The 19,625-nt window shown below is 45.0% G+C and overlaps 2 protein-coding genes across 3 annotated transcripts in view; both read right to left on the bottom strand.

The window, feature by feature from the left end:
- agap1 (ArfGAP with GTPase domain, ankyrin repeat and PH domain 1) overlaps positions 1–19,625 on the bottom strand; it is a gene marked incomplete at both ends in the record, with an annotated part of 387,500 nt that overhangs the window by 266,962 nt on the left and 100,913 nt on the right. The gene's annotated exons all lie outside the window — the stretch shown is intronic.
- LOC308309338 (uncharacterized protein) lies at positions 7,525–8,946 on the bottom strand (the record flags this gene model as incomplete). Its single annotated transcript, XM_080754889.1, has 1 exon — positions 7,525–8,946. One exon carries the CDS (start codon positions 8,944–8,946, stop codon positions 7,525–7,527), a length of 1,422 nt encoding a protein of 473 aa, XP_080611015.1.

Consider the following 19,625-nt stretch of genomic DNA (forward strand, 5'->3'; position numbering starts at 1 on the left):
CACTCCAGCAAGAACAAAGTACATCAGCCTTCATTCATATGAAACGAGGACTTCGAAAAGCCTTCACTTCTTTTTTTGTGAAAAGATCTTGCATCTTCCCATCGCAGAGATTCAATCAGCCACAACATACAGTGGTTCTCAAAGTGGGTGCTGCTCTGGCACCCTAGGCTGCTGTGACCAAAGTCCAGGGGTGCCGCAGAATTCTTTGATAATATTTTGAATATATCAAATACCACTTCAGTTTAACCACTTAAACCCTATACTTATTAAGACTGACCAACAAACCTCCAAGACAAAAATAGCCGATCTGCAAGCTCACAACGTGCCACAACATGACACGTTGTGAGCTTGTAATTTGCCGTTTTTGGTGAATGTTCCCCACAGAATAGGGATGCTGGGGTTCAAGGGGTGCCACGGATGAAAACGTTATTCACAGGGGAGTCCTAAGACAAAAAAAAATAAAGTTTGAGAACCACTGCTCTACCATAGCAGACTAATATTTTATTCATTAAAAATAAGTCTCGGATTGCAGCTTCAAAACGTGGGAAGGAGGAAATCAGAAGAGAAAAAAAAAAAGCACCCCAAAAAAAATCCCAGGCGTGCATGTCGGAGATGCTTGCGTGTGTGTGTTCTATTTCAGGTCCAGGACTGTTTGTACTACCAAGCAGGCTGTAAGCTCTCTGTTTATATACACACTGCGATCACACACACACACACACACACACACACACACACACACACACACACACTCGCACACAAACGCACCACATTCGTATACACAGGCATTGACATCTATGGACACAAACCCACACACCAGGGAAGATGAAGCATATCGGTTTGTTTTGGGAGTGGTTTTCGTGCTCGACGCAACCCAGTGAAAAATACAACATTTGTTGTTTTCCATTAGTGAAAAGGCTACACCTGCAGGGCTCCAAACGTCTCGTCATCTCTCTGGACTAGGGATGGGACGATATAAACATTTCATATCACGATTATTGTGACAAAAGAAATCTCGATTTACGATATTATCGCGATGATCAAAATCCATTATCCTGGGGTGGAACATTGGCTATTTTTTTGTATATCAGTATGTATGTATATCATAAGTACCTTTTACCAATGAGGGATATGCAGCCCGGCAAATAAAAGGTGAATTGATCCCAGTGCATGACGGAGGACAATATCATGATATATCTCCACGATACGATTATCGTGTTTTTTATCGCGATAAACGATATATCGTCCCATCCCTACTCTGCACAGTACGTCTGTCGTACAAGTCAGGCGCAACCGAAAATAGCCGATGAGCTCACAATGCATCGCCAGGGCGATGCCAGGCGATCCTATTTTCGGTTTTAGATCAGCTACTATTATTATTATTTTTTTAAAGTCCATAGTTCAATCGGAAAGACAGTCGTTAAGACACAGTGTGGTGCGTGTGTCTGGAAACTACTGACTACTGTCTGTCTGACTGTGTCCGTTTGCAGCCTGCCTATATATTTGACTGTCTGCCAGCCAGTCTGTCTGTCTGGCTATCTGTATGTCTGTCTAACTATCTATCTATCAGAGGCACTCTGTACGGAATTAAGCTACTTCCTTCCTCCCTGGCATCAGTCTTTCCACTCCACTCCATTACAATGGAAAGAGGATGTAGAGTTGAGTGTGTGTGTGCGTGTGTCTGTGGCACTTTGGGTAGCATCTTCTCTGTGTGCGGATGGCATGCATGTACAGTATGTGCCTGTGCACATAGGAGCACGTCCACTGCGACCAATAGTTAGGATAGGTGAATATAGAGACGATAATTTTTTCTCAGTTTTTTATCAGATCAGATCTTTTATCTGTATATCGCTTCCTAACACCAAGTTCATTTCTCCCTCATTTGCATTTCCCTGTAACTTTCTCCTCACCGTGTAATTTATTGTGTCCGTCTCCTCATTGGCTCATTTCAGTGCACAACGCGTTTTACGTCATGTTTTGCCTTTTTTTTTGTTTTGTTTTTTGTTTTACCATTTACCAGATTCTATAGGGGCAAACATTTCAGAATATAGGCCCATTCCCACTGGGCCAGATAACACTCATAACAGATAATAAAAATCTCTTTCTCCAGATATTTTTCCATTCAAAGTGGATGGTAGATACAGATAAAAAAAATATCTACCACAGATATTTGCCACAGATACTTTTATCTGTGGCAAATATTTTTTTTTAGAATGGGCCTTAACACCTTCCTCTGTGCCCGTACCGGAGAGCAGCAACATGAAAGCAGACGTTCACACTATGGTAAAGTTCACAATGAGCGTGCATGTAGATGTTTACTTGGCCATTGATACAACGGATGTGCCATCTTATCACATGTCAGGAAGGACATTGTTTCAAGTAATTTCACGCTGAGAGCCAACGTGAGCCGTCCGTCCATGAACTGTCTCTCTCTCTATGACCACAAAGGAGGCTGTCTTGTCTGATACCACAAAAGCTTCGCGGCAGGCACAGTGGCAAAGTGAACCCCTTCTGCTCTGCCTACCCCCAGGGGGAGAAAGAGAGGGCAGGGGCTGGGGGAGAGGAGGCGGGATTAATGGACTGTGACATCAAAGTCCAGGGGCCAATCACATCACTTTTCTGAGCCAAGTTATTCAGAAAACACCAGACCTGAATATTCAAAGTTCATGTTTTGTGTGTGTAATCGAGAAATTACACACAAAAAAAACATAGAAATGTGATGTCATGAGACCTTTAAGTGGTTAAAGGAGTAGTTCACCCCCAAAATGACATTCTTTTTCCTATCGATTACTCACCCCACGGAAACTTGAGTTCAATAATACTTTTCTGTTTTTGTTGCATTCCTAAGCCAATAATTTGATTGTAATAAATCTACCCCTGTTGCTTCCAGATGGAGACCCAAATGCATTCGGGTCTCCAACCGGAATCAATGGGCCTATAAAGAGTCTCCTCAAATTATTGGCTTAGGAATGTGACAAAAACAAAAACATATATATTATTGAACTCAAGTCTCCATGGGGTGAGTAATCAATAGAAAATGTATAATTTTGGGGGTGAACTACTCCTTTAAGTGCTACAGTACTAGGAGTCAGGTGTGACAAGGAGTCTAATGAAAGACAAACAGAGGGAAGAAGAGGCTTTGGTGAGCAGAGCAAACAGTGGCAGCAAACACTGTCAGTCTGGTCTGGTCTGGTCTGTCATCAAATACACAACAACAGCAGCAGCAGCCAGTACCAATACCCCTTCCATGATGTCGGCATTCTGACATAATGCACAGCAGCTATATTGGGAAGAAATTGGAAATAACTTTTTTTATACTAATTACTTTCGCCAGCAGAGCGCGCAAGTACTGCATTCGGCTGCGTATGTAGGTAGGTAGGTAGGCGGGTGTAGCCCAATCAGGGACCAGCATGTCTGGCAACGTCATCATTAACAGCCTATGAGGGACCAGCAATCCTGGTGATGCCAGTGGTGATGTTACTGGCATCATGGTGCGCTCTGCTGGCACACAAGTAGGCCATGTGCACAAGGTACAAGTTGGCACATCGACAGAGTGAAGTTCTAGTTAAGGCTCTGTCTGGTCCATTAAGTGTAGCACAGTGGTTCTCAAACTTTTTTAATTTCAAGGACCCCCATAACTCAGATTGGTTCAGTTTGTACACTCTCAGAGTTGCCCACCCTTAAGGGGGTGTGACTGTGAGTGCTTCCAGTGAGCCACACAATATCAGCAACCCTGACTCTATTTGACCGGAATGGAACAGAGCCTTCATTAGTATAATTGAAAAAGACCTGTGAAGGACGTGAGGAAGGGTCCCAATGTCTTTCCAATATGGCTGCTGCGATTATAGCCTATTCCAGAGGACAAAGAGATCGTCACGCATGCATCACCCATAAGTACAAGAACAAAGTTGGTGGAAAATCCTGTTTACACGCAATCAACTATGACACAACTTATATGAGTTGACACGTCCTGATGTTACACAGATAGGAAGCGAATGCTCACCTGTTTCGAATGATTTCAGTGCATTGAATGAGAAATTATCAAGTGTTTTCAAGTGTTTGAATGGTCTGGTATCTCGGATACTCAATTCTGGGTATCCCGGTATCTCACAGTGGACGATCAAAACAATGAAGCAGTGGCTTGATTAGTAGTGAAATGTCGACATCTAGTGGTCAACCTCAGAGGTACACAATAACAAAAACTGAGCTGAATTCCAGCATCGAACTAGATGCCATGGATTCTCTGTTCCCCGGTGTAACGCTCCACGCCACAGACCCCGGCGGAGCAGCGCGGTATTGGGCGCCGATGACCCCCGTGAGTCGCCACCGAGGCGAGCGCTAGCGAGCCGAGTTGCCGCGACGAGTGGTGGGAACGGCGGCCAATCCCACTCAGCCGCGTTACCGAGATATGTGCCGTTATGGACAGAATAGTAAATATTCAGTCCCTCACTATCCACGTCTACCCCACTGCACGTCTCCAGCACTATCCACGTCAAAGATAAATGCACAAAAAAGGAGTCACATCATCCGTTCATTAGCTCAGTCAGTAGAGCACGGATGCAACAAACCCACGGCTTGGGTTCGATTCCCGTGAGGGGAATATAATATTCGAGGCGACAGATATCGGCGCATGCGTACATCAAAGTGCACGGAAACAGGATACCCCGTGGATACCCCGTGGATACCCCGTGGATTCAAACGTCTGATAAATGGTGAAAAAGTCCGATTGAATGTGAAGAGAGCAGTCGAAGCTGGTGGAATGCTTGGTTCTCGAGACGCCACCTCTCGCATTTTTGCCACGCGAGGGCTGGAATATTTGGATATTTGTTCTAAAAAATCCACAGAATCTAAAAAGAAAAACACTTTTTTCTTTCAAAGTTTTGGGGCCTTAAACACACGGAATCTAGAGAGCGCAGCTAAACACATACTAGAGAGAAAGAGAGAAAGAGAGAGAGAGAGGAGGCTACATAAACAGAGAAGGTAAGAGGAGGGGGCTTTTAAGAGATGGGTATATCGTTGTTGTCGGGTGAAAACCTTGTATGTCCAAAACCGTTCGTTTTGCATTTTTCATTTTAAAATGATTTAAACTAGTGAAAACAGCCGATCGATAAGCACAGATCGCCTCGTGGTGTGAGGCGTGTGCTTGTAGATCTGCTGTTTTCACTACTTTTGTGCGACGGCCTCGTACGATGAAGCAGGGCTTTACTTTGCGAAAGAACGTACACATTTGAAACTTGGAGATACGAGGTTTCCACCTGACAATGACGACATGCAAAGACAGAGACAGAAAGAGTGAGAGATATATAATAAAAAAAAGAAAGAGGCAGAGATGAAGACAGTGAGGAAGAGAAGTATCGTCGGGTAGAGAGAGAGGGAGGTGACAGTTGTCACATCCAACTTGGGAGTGTGAACCCCCGACACATCACACTGTGTGTGTGTGTGTGTGTGTGTGTGTGTGTGTGTGTGTGTGTGTGTGTGTGTGTGTGTGTGTGTGTGTGTGTGTCAAATCCTGCGTGGCAGCGATAAAAGGCTCTCAAAATAGAGCAGGGTTGAGCGCGAGGCCAAACAGTCTAAAAACTTAACTTCAGTGCAACGTATTGATCCTCCTAGGAGTTACACACACATTCACACAGTGCACGTGAACACACACACACACACACACACACACACACACACACACACACACACACACACACACACACACACACACACACACACACACACACACACACACACACACACACACACACACACACACACACACACACACACACACACAAAGGCTTCTCACCGCGCTTAAAAGATGGGGAACAGAGAGAGAGCAGAGAGGGGTGAAGGAGAGGTAAAAGCTGTCGAAAATAAAACACTGCGGGACTCTGCGTAAAAACGTCTGTCCGTCTCAGCAGGAAGTCCAATGTTTTGGATGCCCCCCTCACATACCAGTGCACTGTACATCATCATGTGTGCATACATGTGTGACACACATGATGTCTGCGCGGACATCATAGGGATGGAGAGACGGAGAGCTGGATGTGTAACTATTCCTTAGAGCAGGGGTCTTCAACGTTTTCAGGCCAGGGACCCCTTAGCTGAGAGAGAGATGAAGCAGGGACCCCCACAACCTTTTTGTAGATTTCATATAGTTTCATCGTTTGACAGCACACTCATAAGTGTGTATTTTGGATTCATGTATGTACTTAGTACTTTCACTATGTACTTAGTCTGCTCTTTTCCCCCTCTACACCAAAACTCTTTGCCGGAAATAGCCGATCTACAAGCTCACAGCTTGTAGATCGGCTATTTTCAGCTACAGTTCTCAGAATATGGATACTGGGGTTCAAGTTTTTAATATAAAAAGGATTGGAAGATTTGGAGGACCCCCTGTAGTAACTCTGAGGACTCCTTATAGGGGTCCCGGACCCCCTGTTGAAGACCCCTGCCTTAGAGCAAATGCACAATTCCTATGGTTACTTTTTGTACGATGTGATATCGTTCTAAGTTGCAATGTAACACAGCTCTGTAGAATGTTGACCCACTTCTTTATAGCCTTTTAATCGTACATACATTACTTTGTTTTGATTGCTTCGTTCTACTCTTGCTTTGGCAATGTATACATATGTTTTCTCAAGCCAATAAAGCCATGGTGTAATGGAACCAAAATAAAGTAAAAAGAAAGAAAATGGAGCATGATCCAGTGTGCAGACCTTCTTTTTCTTATCAAGCCAATAAAGCCCCTTTGTATTGAATTGAGAGAGAGAGAGAGAGAGCGAAAGAGAGAAATCTCTACAGACAGACCTGTAGAGACAGAGCAGGGAAGAAAAGGGAGATGGAGAATAAAAAGGAGAGAAAGAAAGAAAGAGAGAGAGAGGTGATCTGTTGGTTGGAGAGCAACAGGCATAGAGAAGAAAAGAAGGGCAAGAGAAGAGGTGAAAAGGGGAGCGCATAACCGTAGTCCTGGGTTTTCAGAAGGTGGCGCATATCGATTTCCTGTTCACTTTCCCATAGCTTTGTTTGATTGGCTTGGCAGCAGGTTTGTACAGGTAATACATGAACACCTTCAGATTCATTTCCTCGCTTTGTCAATGTAAATCGTATGTTTGTTTGGTTTCGTTTTTTTCATGCCAATAAAGCTGCTTCTTGAATATTTCCAGTTCAAATATGCTGCCGAGCCAAATCAAACAGATAATGGGAAAATGATGAACCATAACAGGAAACAGACACTGACGAAGGGTGGAGGAGAGCCGAAATGTTTGTCCTTTGCAGCCTGAAGACAAGGAGAAGAAATAACAATAAGACATGTTAATGCACTCTTGCCAATTCTGAGTGCAAAACCAGCACTTTTCTTGCAATAGGAAACAGATAATGCCACCTTCTGGAACATTAGCTCTACAGTTAACGCAGAGAGCCTGTTTTCTCTTGATTCTCGGCTGTTGACAAGGAGGAGAGGAGGAGGAAAGCATGAGAGAAGAGAAGAGAAGAGAAGAGAAGAGAAGAGAAGAGAAGAGAAGAGAAGAGAAGAGAAGGCGTTTAAACGTCATCCCGTGATTTACCGTCAGTGTGAGAGCCGTTCATGCTCTCGGTGCTGGACTGGGAGAGCACCGTCCTCTTGTGCCTGCGCAGCGAGCGGCCGCTGCTGGGGCTGCCCAGCGGTGTGGACGTGCCGCCGCCGCCGTCCTTCCTGGAGAAGATGCCGGAGAAGAAGCGCACCAGGCGCCGCTCGTGGCCGCTCTGCCGCCCGCCTCCTCCCCGGAGGAAGTACCCTGCGCTGCCCGTGTCCTTCTCGGCCGAGAGCCGCAGCAGGTCGCTGTTGTCCAGCGTGCGGTTCTTGCCGCCGCGGGCGCGCTCCCAGCGGCTCAGCTCCGACATGGAGTCCGTCTTGTTGAGGACGGCGCCCACCTCCAGGGTCTTGCTCTTCTCCCTGGAGGAGGAGAGGATGGGGGAGCAGGAGGCCGAGTTCTCGTGGTAGGCCGGGTTCTGGAGGACGGTGGCGGAGTGGGGAGGAGGAGGAGGCGCTGTCACTGAGGCTGTCTCCGAGGCCGTCTCTGTCGCGCTGCTGCGCCCGATGCACCCCGAGCTGCCGTGGTGGCGCTTGTCCTTGGCGAGCGCGCGGAGCCGCAGCAGCTCGCCGCCCGTCCAGTGTCTGAAGCTGAAGCTTCGCCGGAGGAGGCTGGGGTGTTTCTTACCAGGGGTTTTGAGGGGCGGCACCACAGCCGCCTCTGCCGGCGTCACCGCCTTCCCGTTGCTCTTGGAGTGGGGCAGCTTCCCCTCGCCGTTCAGCAGGCCCTCGGACAGCCTCTCCTCTGCACTCTTGGCTTTCAGAAGCTGCTTCCTCTTCTTGTTGTTGACAAGGTCGCCATTCTCCATGCTCCCCGCAGCGGCCACCTCGGGGGGCGCTTTCACGCTCTTGGCACAAACCTCCCCCCTGAGCTCGTGCACGTCCTCCCCATTTTCCTGCCGCGGCCCCCTCTCCTCCCTGCCGGGGGTTTCCGCGCCGTTCGGACTGTGTGCCAGCTTCCTAAGGGCCTCCTTGCCCAGCGAGCTGGCGGCCGGCGCCTCCTTCGGCTCCCTCTGCGACGAGCGGTGCTTCCGGGCCATCTTCAGCCTCCGGAGCTCCAGCTGGCCCGTGCTGAACGTCCTGAACGTGCGCATGTAGCTGTGCGAGGAGGAGGAGGAGAGGCAGGGGTCGTCTGACTCCTCGTCCTCCACCTCCCTCAGCTGCTCCAGCAGGCAGCTCCTGCCGCCGGGGGAGGCAGCCTCCGCAGAGGCCTCCCTGCGGTAGGCCACCACCTTGGGGTTCTCCAGCCTCCGGGAGTGGCCGCCGCCTGACGGGGGTTCATCCCCCTCCAGGCTCTCCTTCTTCACCAGCGTGAGGGAGATGCGGTAGACGGTTTTCCGCTGCGGCGTCCCTCTCTCCATCCTGTCAGAGTAGCTGCTGTCCAGAAGGTACATTCTTCATGTACACGAGTCACAACTACACCACGCTTATTCTCGTGGGCTGTTTTTTTGGCGCTTATGAGAAAGGGACCGTTTCTCAACTAACTCCACGACAGTCGTTTAGAAAGAGATATATGTGGGGGGGAAACTGAAACGTGCAAAACACAAGACAGCAAAAAGAAGCGACAATGACCGGTAATTCACTTATCCAGATGTGCAAACAGACGGACTTTGACGGCGGAAACACATTCCGCTCTTCATCCCGGAGGAATTTAAAACTGGCAGCCAGAGATATGTCACACAAACAGGCAGAACAGGCGCGTCCTCCTCTCTCTCTCTGTGTATCGAGTTAAAAAATAAATATGTATGAAAAAGAACAGCGAGCTTTTAAAACGATTCCCGTCAATGAAAGAAGAAAAAAAAAACACAAATACTTTGTTTTTAATTCCCACAAATTATTCCTCTTCTTACCACGACAGTAGTTTATTATTTGGCAGCGGGGTGACAGTGGTGAGTGGTCCCCGTCACTTCAGTTGTTGTCGGCAGCAGGGCGCCGCGCTCAGCGGCCGAGCGTCGCGGCTCAGCGTTATTATTCCAAACATAACAAACATTATTCCAACGACAGCGGAGCGTCGCTCCGTGCGCCGCCGCCGCGGTGTCCCATTGTGTCAGGCTTCATCCCCCGCAGTGGAACCTGCCTGGCTGCTCTCTCTCTCCCACTCTGTCTCTATGTCTCTCTCTCTCTCTCTCTCTCTATCCCACAACATGAAGCATCGCTCCTCCGTGTCTCAGTTGTGATTCAATTCGGGTCGGTTTACGGCCAAAAAAAAGCAGCCTCTTCCCCTCTCTTCTTCTTCTTCCCTCTGTGCTTTCTCAATTCTCTTTTTCACACGCAGTCGCCTTATTCTCCCAGAAGAGCCAGAAAGACAAGCGACGGTAACGTATCCATTCCCTTTCTCTCTCCACCGCGCTCTCCCTCTGCCTCTCTCTATCGCTCTCTCTCACTCCACACACACACATACACACACACACAATCCACCGACACTAAGGCTGGAGGGAAGACATGGAGCGGAGAGAAGACATGGAGCGGACCTCAGTGACAACTGGAGCAACAGTCGGACTCGTTCGCTCAAACATCAATTTCAAAGAACCCCTCCTCCCCAAGGAGTATGGACCTAATAATAATAATGTTATTATTATTGCGACCAAAGGTCGCAGTTTAGTATGAGAAACGGCACATCATGTCTCCGTCTGTCTGTCCGTGTAGGCTACACTTTTTTACGGTCTATGGGTTTGCCGCTCTGACATCACTGTGATGTCAGGGGAACCGCACTAACAGAATCCCTTTTATGCCCATATATGGAGATCCCTGGCCTGATGTCATCAATATTAAGCCCATATCTAACAGGACTTATATGGGAATGCCCATATATGGAGGCCACATCGGCTATTACCACACTAACAGAATTCATACATGGCCAAGACAGATGGCCAAATCTGTGTGGCTGGTTCTACAGACAGGGATCTCCATATATGGGCATAAAAGGGGTTGTATGTATGTATGTATGATGTCAGATGTCATAGGATTTTCACATAACGAATAACTGAGTAAGCATGTTTGGGGTCTCACAGCATATCTCCATATACAGTACACGGATCTCCATATATGTAACTGTTCCGATATACATCACTGGTCAGATGGCCAAGACATGGCAATATCTCGCACTTTAGGGTGAGGTTGCGTGTCGCCCTTAGGCATCTTACTGTATAATTACTAATTAGTAATAGTAGTGGAAGTTGTCCACAGAACTGAGATTGTAATAGTTACAGACCTGTAAGGGTCCATTTGGTAACCTAACCACACATTATTTAGCTGGAGGATCCCCTAGACCCCCTTGAGGAACCCCAGGAGGTTTCCGCACCCCACTTTGAGAACCACAGTCAAAATGTCTACTGCTCATTCAAGAGGCAATGCAATGGCAGGCAACTATTGCACTTCTGAGCTCCAGGCAAGGTTACTTATTTTACAAGTAGGTGTGTCAAATGTAGGAAAACCATCCCAGCACCTCCAACCACTGCAGAAGTACTAGTGATATTGTATTAACATGCTGTACCATACATATATTTTGTATTAACATACTAATTTACACAGGCTGGTTAAAATAATGTTTTATTCGTTCAAATAAGTTAACTCAGAGAAGGTACAAATGGAACGTAAGGGTCCATTTGGTTCCATTTGTACACTCTCTTTTTTTTTGTTTAGTTTTTTACTGCTACTGCATGGTTGTAAAAATGTAATGCGTAATTCAAATCTGCTGAGCTTCATCGACAACAATATAGTCTATAAAGGGTCGACACACTTTCATATAATTGTATTGTTATCTGCCAGCTACCTTCACACTAATTTCCTTCTGTTGCAAAATCGAATTAAAAACAATTTGCTGGTTTTCATATTGGATGGAATTAAAATCCGTTATCTAGCGGCCTAGGCTGGTGCTCTTGAAGACCTAACAGTACACAATTGTACAGATACACACTGCAAATGAACAGTCTGCAAGCGGAATATACTGCAATACAATGATATACATTGTTAGAAATTGAGAGAGAGAAATTCAGCTGTTTAGATGATTATGGAGGCTGAAAGAAAGGTGCCAAGCAATCTTTCACAATACATTGCATGTGAAAGTGAACAAAGTAGACAAATGTTTTGCACAAATCAGCCTCCTGGTGGCGCTATAACAGGCCCATGTGAAACATTTGGGGAGTTGCGCTGCCATCGTGCCAACGGTGCCAGAGATGAGCTGCTCACAGACGGACACACACACACACACACACACACACACACACACACACACACACACACACACACACACACACACACACACACACACACACACACACACACACACACACACACACACGGTGCAAAACATAGTCTTTTGGTCTGGCGGAGACAATAAGACTAAAGTAGTACTAAAATGCAACTCTAGGCTACTAATCAAAAGGTCAAGCATACTAATTAACTTGCTGATTGAAGAAATTGTCTAAATTCGTTCTAAAGCATGTCACTATTTTTTATCACCACTTTTCACCCTTTTATCCCAGAAAATGGTAGATCTACAAGCTCACGAACAGTTGACTAGCGTGCCTGGCTGTCTGACTACATCCAGGGTTCCCACGGTCATGAAATTCCTGGAAATATTTTGAAATTAGGAAAATACTTTTCCAGTACTGGAAACATTTTGGAATTGATCAAGGGTCCTGGAAGGTCCTGGAAAAAATAGCTATGCATTGTCTTTGGTTATTGGTTTTGTTAATACCTCTGAAATGACAAATTAAACATTGGCCAAATTGTCAAATATTAGAGGCAGAAATTGTGAGCATGTAGATCGGCTATTTTCACAATAAAACCGTGTTACACAAAATTCCTCAACTCTCTTCAAATATGATTATTTCGGGGGTCACGGCCTGAAAAGGTTGAGAACCACTGGCATACACTGTCTGTCTTTGGTCATTGCACATAGGAGTAAGCGACTGTTATTGAGCTGAATTATTGTTATATAGTCCTGGAAATCTGGTTAAATATTCTGGAAAAGTTTTGAAAATTAATTGGTAAAGATGTGTGGGAACCCTGACCAGCCTGTGTCACAGTTTGTATGGCTCACTTCGAAGGCTATAGGTGTGCTGACTGCGCTCATCTCCAAAGCCTTCGAGGGCAAACTGGTAGCAGCTTCTTGATCACTTAAACAACAAAAGAAAAACATCCACACCTCAAACAATCAGGGCTTGTGAGTGCTTTATTATCACGCCACAGGTTTATTAGGTGGGTGACATTCTTTTTGGTACAAAGCTCCCATCATTTGCAGTTTTCAGATAAGGTGAGATGAATAGAGATACAAAAGAAGCGTAGAAACCGGTTAGAAACAGGTCAGATAACGCGGTGGTTCTCAACCTGTGGGCCCAGGGTCTGCAAATGACCGTGAAGTGACAATTTAAGGCCTTTCAAGACCTCTTTAATACCTCAAAAAAGAAAAGAAAAAGACCATTGCTGCATCAAAAGTAATCAACCAAACTCTACTATAAAAACTGGTCAAACATTGGCCAAATTGTCAAATAATATTATAAGAAAGGGGCAACAATTGTGGACAATAGCCAATCTATAAGTTTGCAACGCAAGGCGTTGTGGGGAACCAGTGAGAGATAACCAGCAATGTTTGTGCTTTTAAAATCAATATCATCATGATAAGTGGGACACGAGTTCTTAGACTCCGCTCCGGGTTTTCTCACTCACAGTGAGTGATTACCATAAAGGGCGGAGCTTTGCTTTCCCCCTGCCCTGTCTGTCAAACATGTTTAAAGGCGGAGCGGGGCTGCAGCCTCACGCAGAGGCAATAATCAGTGGTGGAAGAAGTACTCACATGTTTTATTTACATACAAGTATCAATACTGCAATGTAGAAATACTCAAGGGTTACAAGTTAAAGTCTGTAATAATAATAAAAAAATGTATGTCTTGTTTCACACTTTTCAAATGCATACAAATCTTTTGAAAATAGCAGCTTTCAAAAGAAGTGAGCATTGTGAGCTTGTAGATTATCTGTTTTCAAAAGGACAGAATATATAAAGGGCTGAAGTGGTTAATGTATGTTTTGTACAAAATCTACAAAGTAACTACCAACTAGAGGTTTCAACTTTCAAATAATTGTAGGGGAGTAAAAGTAAAATATTTGTCTCGGAGATGTAGTGGAGTAGAAGTAAAAGTACTGACTATGGGAAATACTCCAGTGAAATGAAAAGATATACATCTAATAATGGTACTGTGTTTAAGTACAGTTACTCGAGTACAGTGCATGCACTTAGTTACTTTACACCACTGGAGGCAATAATAACAGTGATCCATTTCACATTTGGAACGGGACGGTGGAAATGCCACCGCCACCGTTACCACCAAGATATGCTACAGTCGTGTGTTATGAAATGACTCTATAATTACATGCTGATACTGAATTCCTCATGGTGAAACATATTTGTTATTTGGGCAGCAGCAGCAGCGAGCCGGAGACAGTCAGAAGAAGCAGGCTCCCCAGCATAGGGATGAAAAAACTATGGATTTGAGTTCTTCACGGTTATCTTAATGCAGGGGTCTTCAACGTTTTCAGGCCAAGGACCACTTAGTTGAGAGAGAGATGAAGCAGGGACTCCGACAACCTTTTCATAGATTCCATATAGTTTCATCATTTGACAGCACAATCATCAGTCTATTTTGGATTCATGTCAATTTGTGTTTTCAGATATTTAACCACTTGAACTGTCAATACTTAATGAACTTGACCTTTCACTATGTACTTAGTCTGCTCTTTTTCCCCTCTACACCAAACCTCTTTGCCAAAAATAGCCGATCTACACGCTCACAGAGCCTTGCATGGTTCTCTCTGCCATCAAAGAGTGTGTGTGTGTGTGTGTGTGTGTGTGTGTGTGTGTGTGTGTGTGTGTGTGTGTGTGTGTGTGTGTATCACATTTGCATAATCATGTGTAACGGACCGTGACACACGTTGCTATCGCTGTCACGTGTGGCGTTATGGTTTGTAGAGATTGGATGAATGTCTTGTGTAAAGCACTTTGAATGGTCAGAACAACCAGAAAGAGGACGTGTAAGAAATGTTACATTAAAGGTAGTTCATCCCCCCCCCCCCCAAAAAAAATGTTCTTTCTTCTATCAATTACTCAACAAACGAAGCCTTGAAATCATGGAGATTGTATTGTTTTTATTGTATTCCTGAAACAATAATTTTATCAGAAGACGCTCTCCCACCAGTCATCAAATTATTGTCTTAACCCATCAGGCCGGGAACACATTTTTAGTGTAGTACAGTACATGTACAGTATGTAGCAACATATTTATTTTTGTAGACACATTTTTGAATAATATTGTTTTTCAGAAAACTTAGGTCAGGCCTAAATGGGTTAAAAATCTCCATGACTTCAAGGTTGCACGTGGTGAGTAATTGAGAGAAAATACATATTTCTTGGGGGTGAACTAAGTTTGAATAAAGATACAGACAGAGAAAGGGGTCAAAAGATGACTCATCACAAAATAATAAACACGTGCAGACCAGTCGAATGCTCCGAGCCTCCGGCAACTTATTTTTGGTAGTCTCTACTGTAGTGCCCAGGTACTATTCTTTCTCTAGGGGTCTAAAGATAGTTTGTGTGCGAGTGTGTGTGTCCACTCTGTGTGCGTGCGGAAAAAATGCATACACAAGATCGAAATTTTGCACGCATCATCATCATACAGAGTTTCTGTCTGAGAAACCCTGCGAGCGCGCACACGTACGCACGCATGCACTTCTAAAACACCCTGGCCTAGAAGTCTGTCAGCTCTCCCTTTCATCTCTCTCTCTCTCTCTCTCTCTCTCTCTCTCTCTCTCAGGGGAGTAGTGGTGGGTGTTGTCGGGTAGATTATCTCTCCTCTCCCCCTCGTTATATTTTCACATCATTACCGAGATTAAGGGAGATTAGAGCGGAGCCATTACCAACTTTATCAACACACTCTTCCTGGATGCACGCACGCACGCACGCAAGCACACACACACAGGCATGTGAATTTTCACACATACAGTAACACACTTCATATTATTTCCCCCAGGAGACCGCACCCACTCTCTCTGTCTCTGTCTCTCTCTCTCTCTGTCCGTCTGTCGCTCTCTTCCACCCACGGTCTTTCCGTCATCCCTCTCTCTCTCTCTCCCTCCTTCATCCCTCTCTCCTCCACACACACTCTTCCAGTGGTGAAAGTAACTAAGTACGTTTACTTAAGTACTCTGCTTAACACTTTGTAAGCCACGGGGAGCCCCTTAATATTAAAACCGTACTATATCGGACTTCCTAGGGGGGGAGGGGCAGCCGCTCGTCTTTTCCCGTACTTTCCCGTATTTACCGAAATAAATGATTTTCATCCGAAAATCGGCGATCGTCTAACCTTCCCTAGTCACCACTCGTGCATCGATAGCTCATGGCTGGTCTGACATCAAGCAGAAGTGATGTCATGGGCCTTTCCTTCTCCAAGGCACCTTCCCTCATTCGGTTACTGTCTACACACTAGTGCTTCTACAGCAGCCATGCGAGGGGCTATGCTAGCGACACTTTTCAGTTCTGCTCTTGAGTCACACGTGGATTATTTGAGGGGACATTTACGTGAACGGATCGCGCACGCGAAACGCACGGGGACATGATGCGTCAGCCGAATCTCCCACTCTAAACCAATGCAGATTGAGAATTTCACTGGGACAGTTGGGTGAGTAAAACAATAGCGATCGCGGAATGGTAATGGGGGATGAAGACCACGTGATATAGCGCTGGATGTCTGGTAAAATGAATGCGGTTCAGATCATAATATAATAATAGAAATTTCACGGCTAATCTACCAACAACCATTCTATTTCGGACTGCAAAGGGTTAAGTACAATTTTTAGGTATTTGAATTTTTTTGAGTATTTCCAATTTCCAATACTTTTACTTCTACTCCACGACATCTCAGATCCAAATAGTGTACTTTTACTCCACTACATTTATTTGAAAACTTTAGTTAATAGCTACTTTGTAGATTGATTATTATTACAAAACATTTGGATTACGGGTCCATTTGGTGCCGCTCGTACCCTCTGAGAGTCACAGAAAGAACACATTAACACAGATGATTCTTTTTTTTTTCACTAGGGTTAGACCTGGCTGTCTCTTCTACAGCCTCCTGGCTGGTACCCAACATTAACTGGCACATGAAAGTGTAGCAGAGCTCCATGCATTAATCATAATCTGTTTTAGTGTATACAGGGGTGTCACACCAAATTCTGGGCCCTGGGTACAAGGATTGACTCGACTCATATTTTGTGCTTTGACTATTGAAAATAGCAGATCTACAAGCTCACAGCACGGCACCGAGTGCCGTGCTGTGAGCTTGTATATCTGCTATTTGAAAATGTGTGCAAGTCTTGAAAAAGCTATGTTTCCATGTCAGTGGTGCTCAAACCTTTTCATGTGAAGGACCCCCAAAATGATATGTATTTGGCCACGGAACCCCATCTCAAAATATTTAGTTCCAGGGACCCCCCAGAAGCAAAATTTGAGTTACAAATGATCGCTTAAAAAAATACATACATTCAAAGATTTGCACACATTTTCATGACTTTTCAAAAAGAGCAGATCTACAAGCTCGCAGCGCGGCACTCGGTGCCACGCTGTGAGCTTGTATATCTGCTATTTTTCATTAGGTAAAGTATAAAATAATGAAGGCCCCTCCATCTTGGACCCTCGTAACTCAGTCCCACTTTCCCCCCCTTGTGACACCCCTGTCTGTTTTACTGTAAACTGTACGTTCACTCTCCCCGGCACATCATGCAACGCTTTGCAGTTAGCCTCTCCTCCGCTGTGGATGATGATAGCGGCTGCCATTCTGACAAGAGCCATATGAAAAATGTACTTATTTTTATTTATTTTTGCACCCCGAGTTAAATTAGTGAAGGATTTTGCTTGCTATGCACTGTGAAAAACAAGAGTAAGAGTCAGTGATGATAAAAGAAAAAATGATCGTGTGCGTTCATTAAAACACCACAAATGAATACGATGTGTGCCTGTCAAATTCCGGGGTGTTGAACTCTCGGATGTGAATCACGTCAGAACATACAGTACAGCAAAGAGCAAACCATACATCTACTGTGTGGTGTACTGTGCATGTGAAGGCATCTATAACATGAGATATGAAATATGGATCTTAATTGATACCCGAGGGGAAATTTGGTTGTTATTACGGCAGCAAGATACGGAAGAAAGCAAAAACATCACTACTACTATAGAGAGTAAACACACTGGCAAAAAAAAACATATGTAGGATCCATGTACAGTTGTACATGGTAGCTTGGAGCGCCACAACGTGTGCTGTGATGAATGTACGTGCTTTGCTGTTTATTACCATAAAGGAGTAGTTCACCCCCAAAATGACTTTTTTCTATTGATTACTCATGCCATGGAGACTTGAGTTCAATAATATATATTTTGTATTTGTCACGTTCCTAAGACAAAAATGTGATTATAGTAAATTTACCCTCATTGATTCCGGATGGGGACCCAGATGCATGGCCCTGGATGGGGACCTGAATGAATGGCAGTGGATGGGGAAACTGTCAGGGTACTTTTTTTTTTTTTGTCTTAGGAATGCGACAAAAAACAAAAAATATGATTGAACTCAAGTCTCCATGGCGTGAGTAATCAATAGGAAAAAAAAGTCATTTTGGGGGTGAACTACTGCTTTAATACTTTTGATTATTGAATATGTCGACGTGTGTTAAAGTTCAAAATGTAAGGTGTCGACGACGTGAACCAAAGTTCAAAATGGAATATGTCGACATGTGTTAAAGTCGACATAAAGGTACAATCCCAGAGTAAATGAATGTGGTACACCCTGTACACTACATACGTGATAAACACACATGTACAACAGTAGCATGTTCGGCGCTGCAGTGCAGCTCAGCATCAAACACCACGGAGTAAACAACAGGAGAAAGGGCTGGGTGGGTGGGTGGGTGCGGGTGGGGGCTTCCAGCGAGGAAACCAGAACGCCACACGCCTCCCCGTGGCATCGCTAAATTACACGCCCACATGGGCTGCGCCGTAGCAACATCAAACGCACCTCCGGAGCCTTTCATCACAGCCGAGCGGCCTGTCAACCCAACAAGATGCTGATCCACGGAAAGCTCTCTAACTACCTGCGTCTTCTTGAAGTCCTCGAGGAGCGCACGTGTGTGTGTGTGTGTGTGTGTGTGTGTGTGTGTGTCCACGTGCACGCACACACTTAGAGGAGAAGCCACTTTGTCCCAATTACAGAGGAAAAACGGATCGTATCACCCGAAAGGTTGGAAAACTGCAGGAACAATTCCACTTAACACAAACCTTAAATGTGTTTCCATTTGTTGTCTTTTTTGTTCTACACACCGCGAGTTGGTAATAAACAGGGCTTTTCTATTGCAAACCATTTGTCGGATGTGATTGAAGTGTACTGTATGTGTACTAGAAATGTCACGGCAAACGCTTCCACAGTCAGATGAAGCCTGATTTATGCTTTGTCGCTTGACACTGCCGAAAATAGCAGGTCGACAACGCGTCGCATTGTGAGCTTGTTGACATGCTATTTTAAATTGTGTAGCATGGATTCAAATTCAAGGCAATTCATGTTGCTTAACTAAAGGCACAATAAGAGATTATGATAACATACAAATGTATTCTCTATATTAATTCCAATGAATAAAATGTAGCTTCATTTTAACTTCAAAATGAAAAGAAGAAAACCAGAAGTAAAACTGCTTGAGCTGTACTGTAAAAAAGAAGAGGGGAAAAAGAAAAAAGAAGCTCAACCACTTGGTCAAACAATGCGGTTTGGAGTACCTACTTCACAGCGCACGCTTGTTATTCCAAGAATGACATGGCTTCTTGCTTCTTACAGTAAAACGTCTTAAACGCACGTTCCTTCTTATTTATGGCCTTAGTTTGCAAGACAAAGGAACCTCCATAATTGCAGACCAGACCATGAAAGCTTCCTCAATTAGCCCCTCGTTTGAAGTGTGCCACAAGAAGGAGGAGGAGGAGGGGGCGAGCTAGCCTAGGGACTGTGTGTGTGTGTGTGTGTGTGTGTGTGTGTGTGTGTGT

Source organism: Nannobrachium achirus (genome assembly GCF_963921795.1).
Source record: "Nannobrachium achirus genome assembly, chromosome: 24".
Taxonomy (NCBI): domain Eukaryota; kingdom Metazoa; phylum Chordata; class Actinopteri; order Myctophiformes; family Myctophidae; genus Nannobrachium; species Nannobrachium achirus.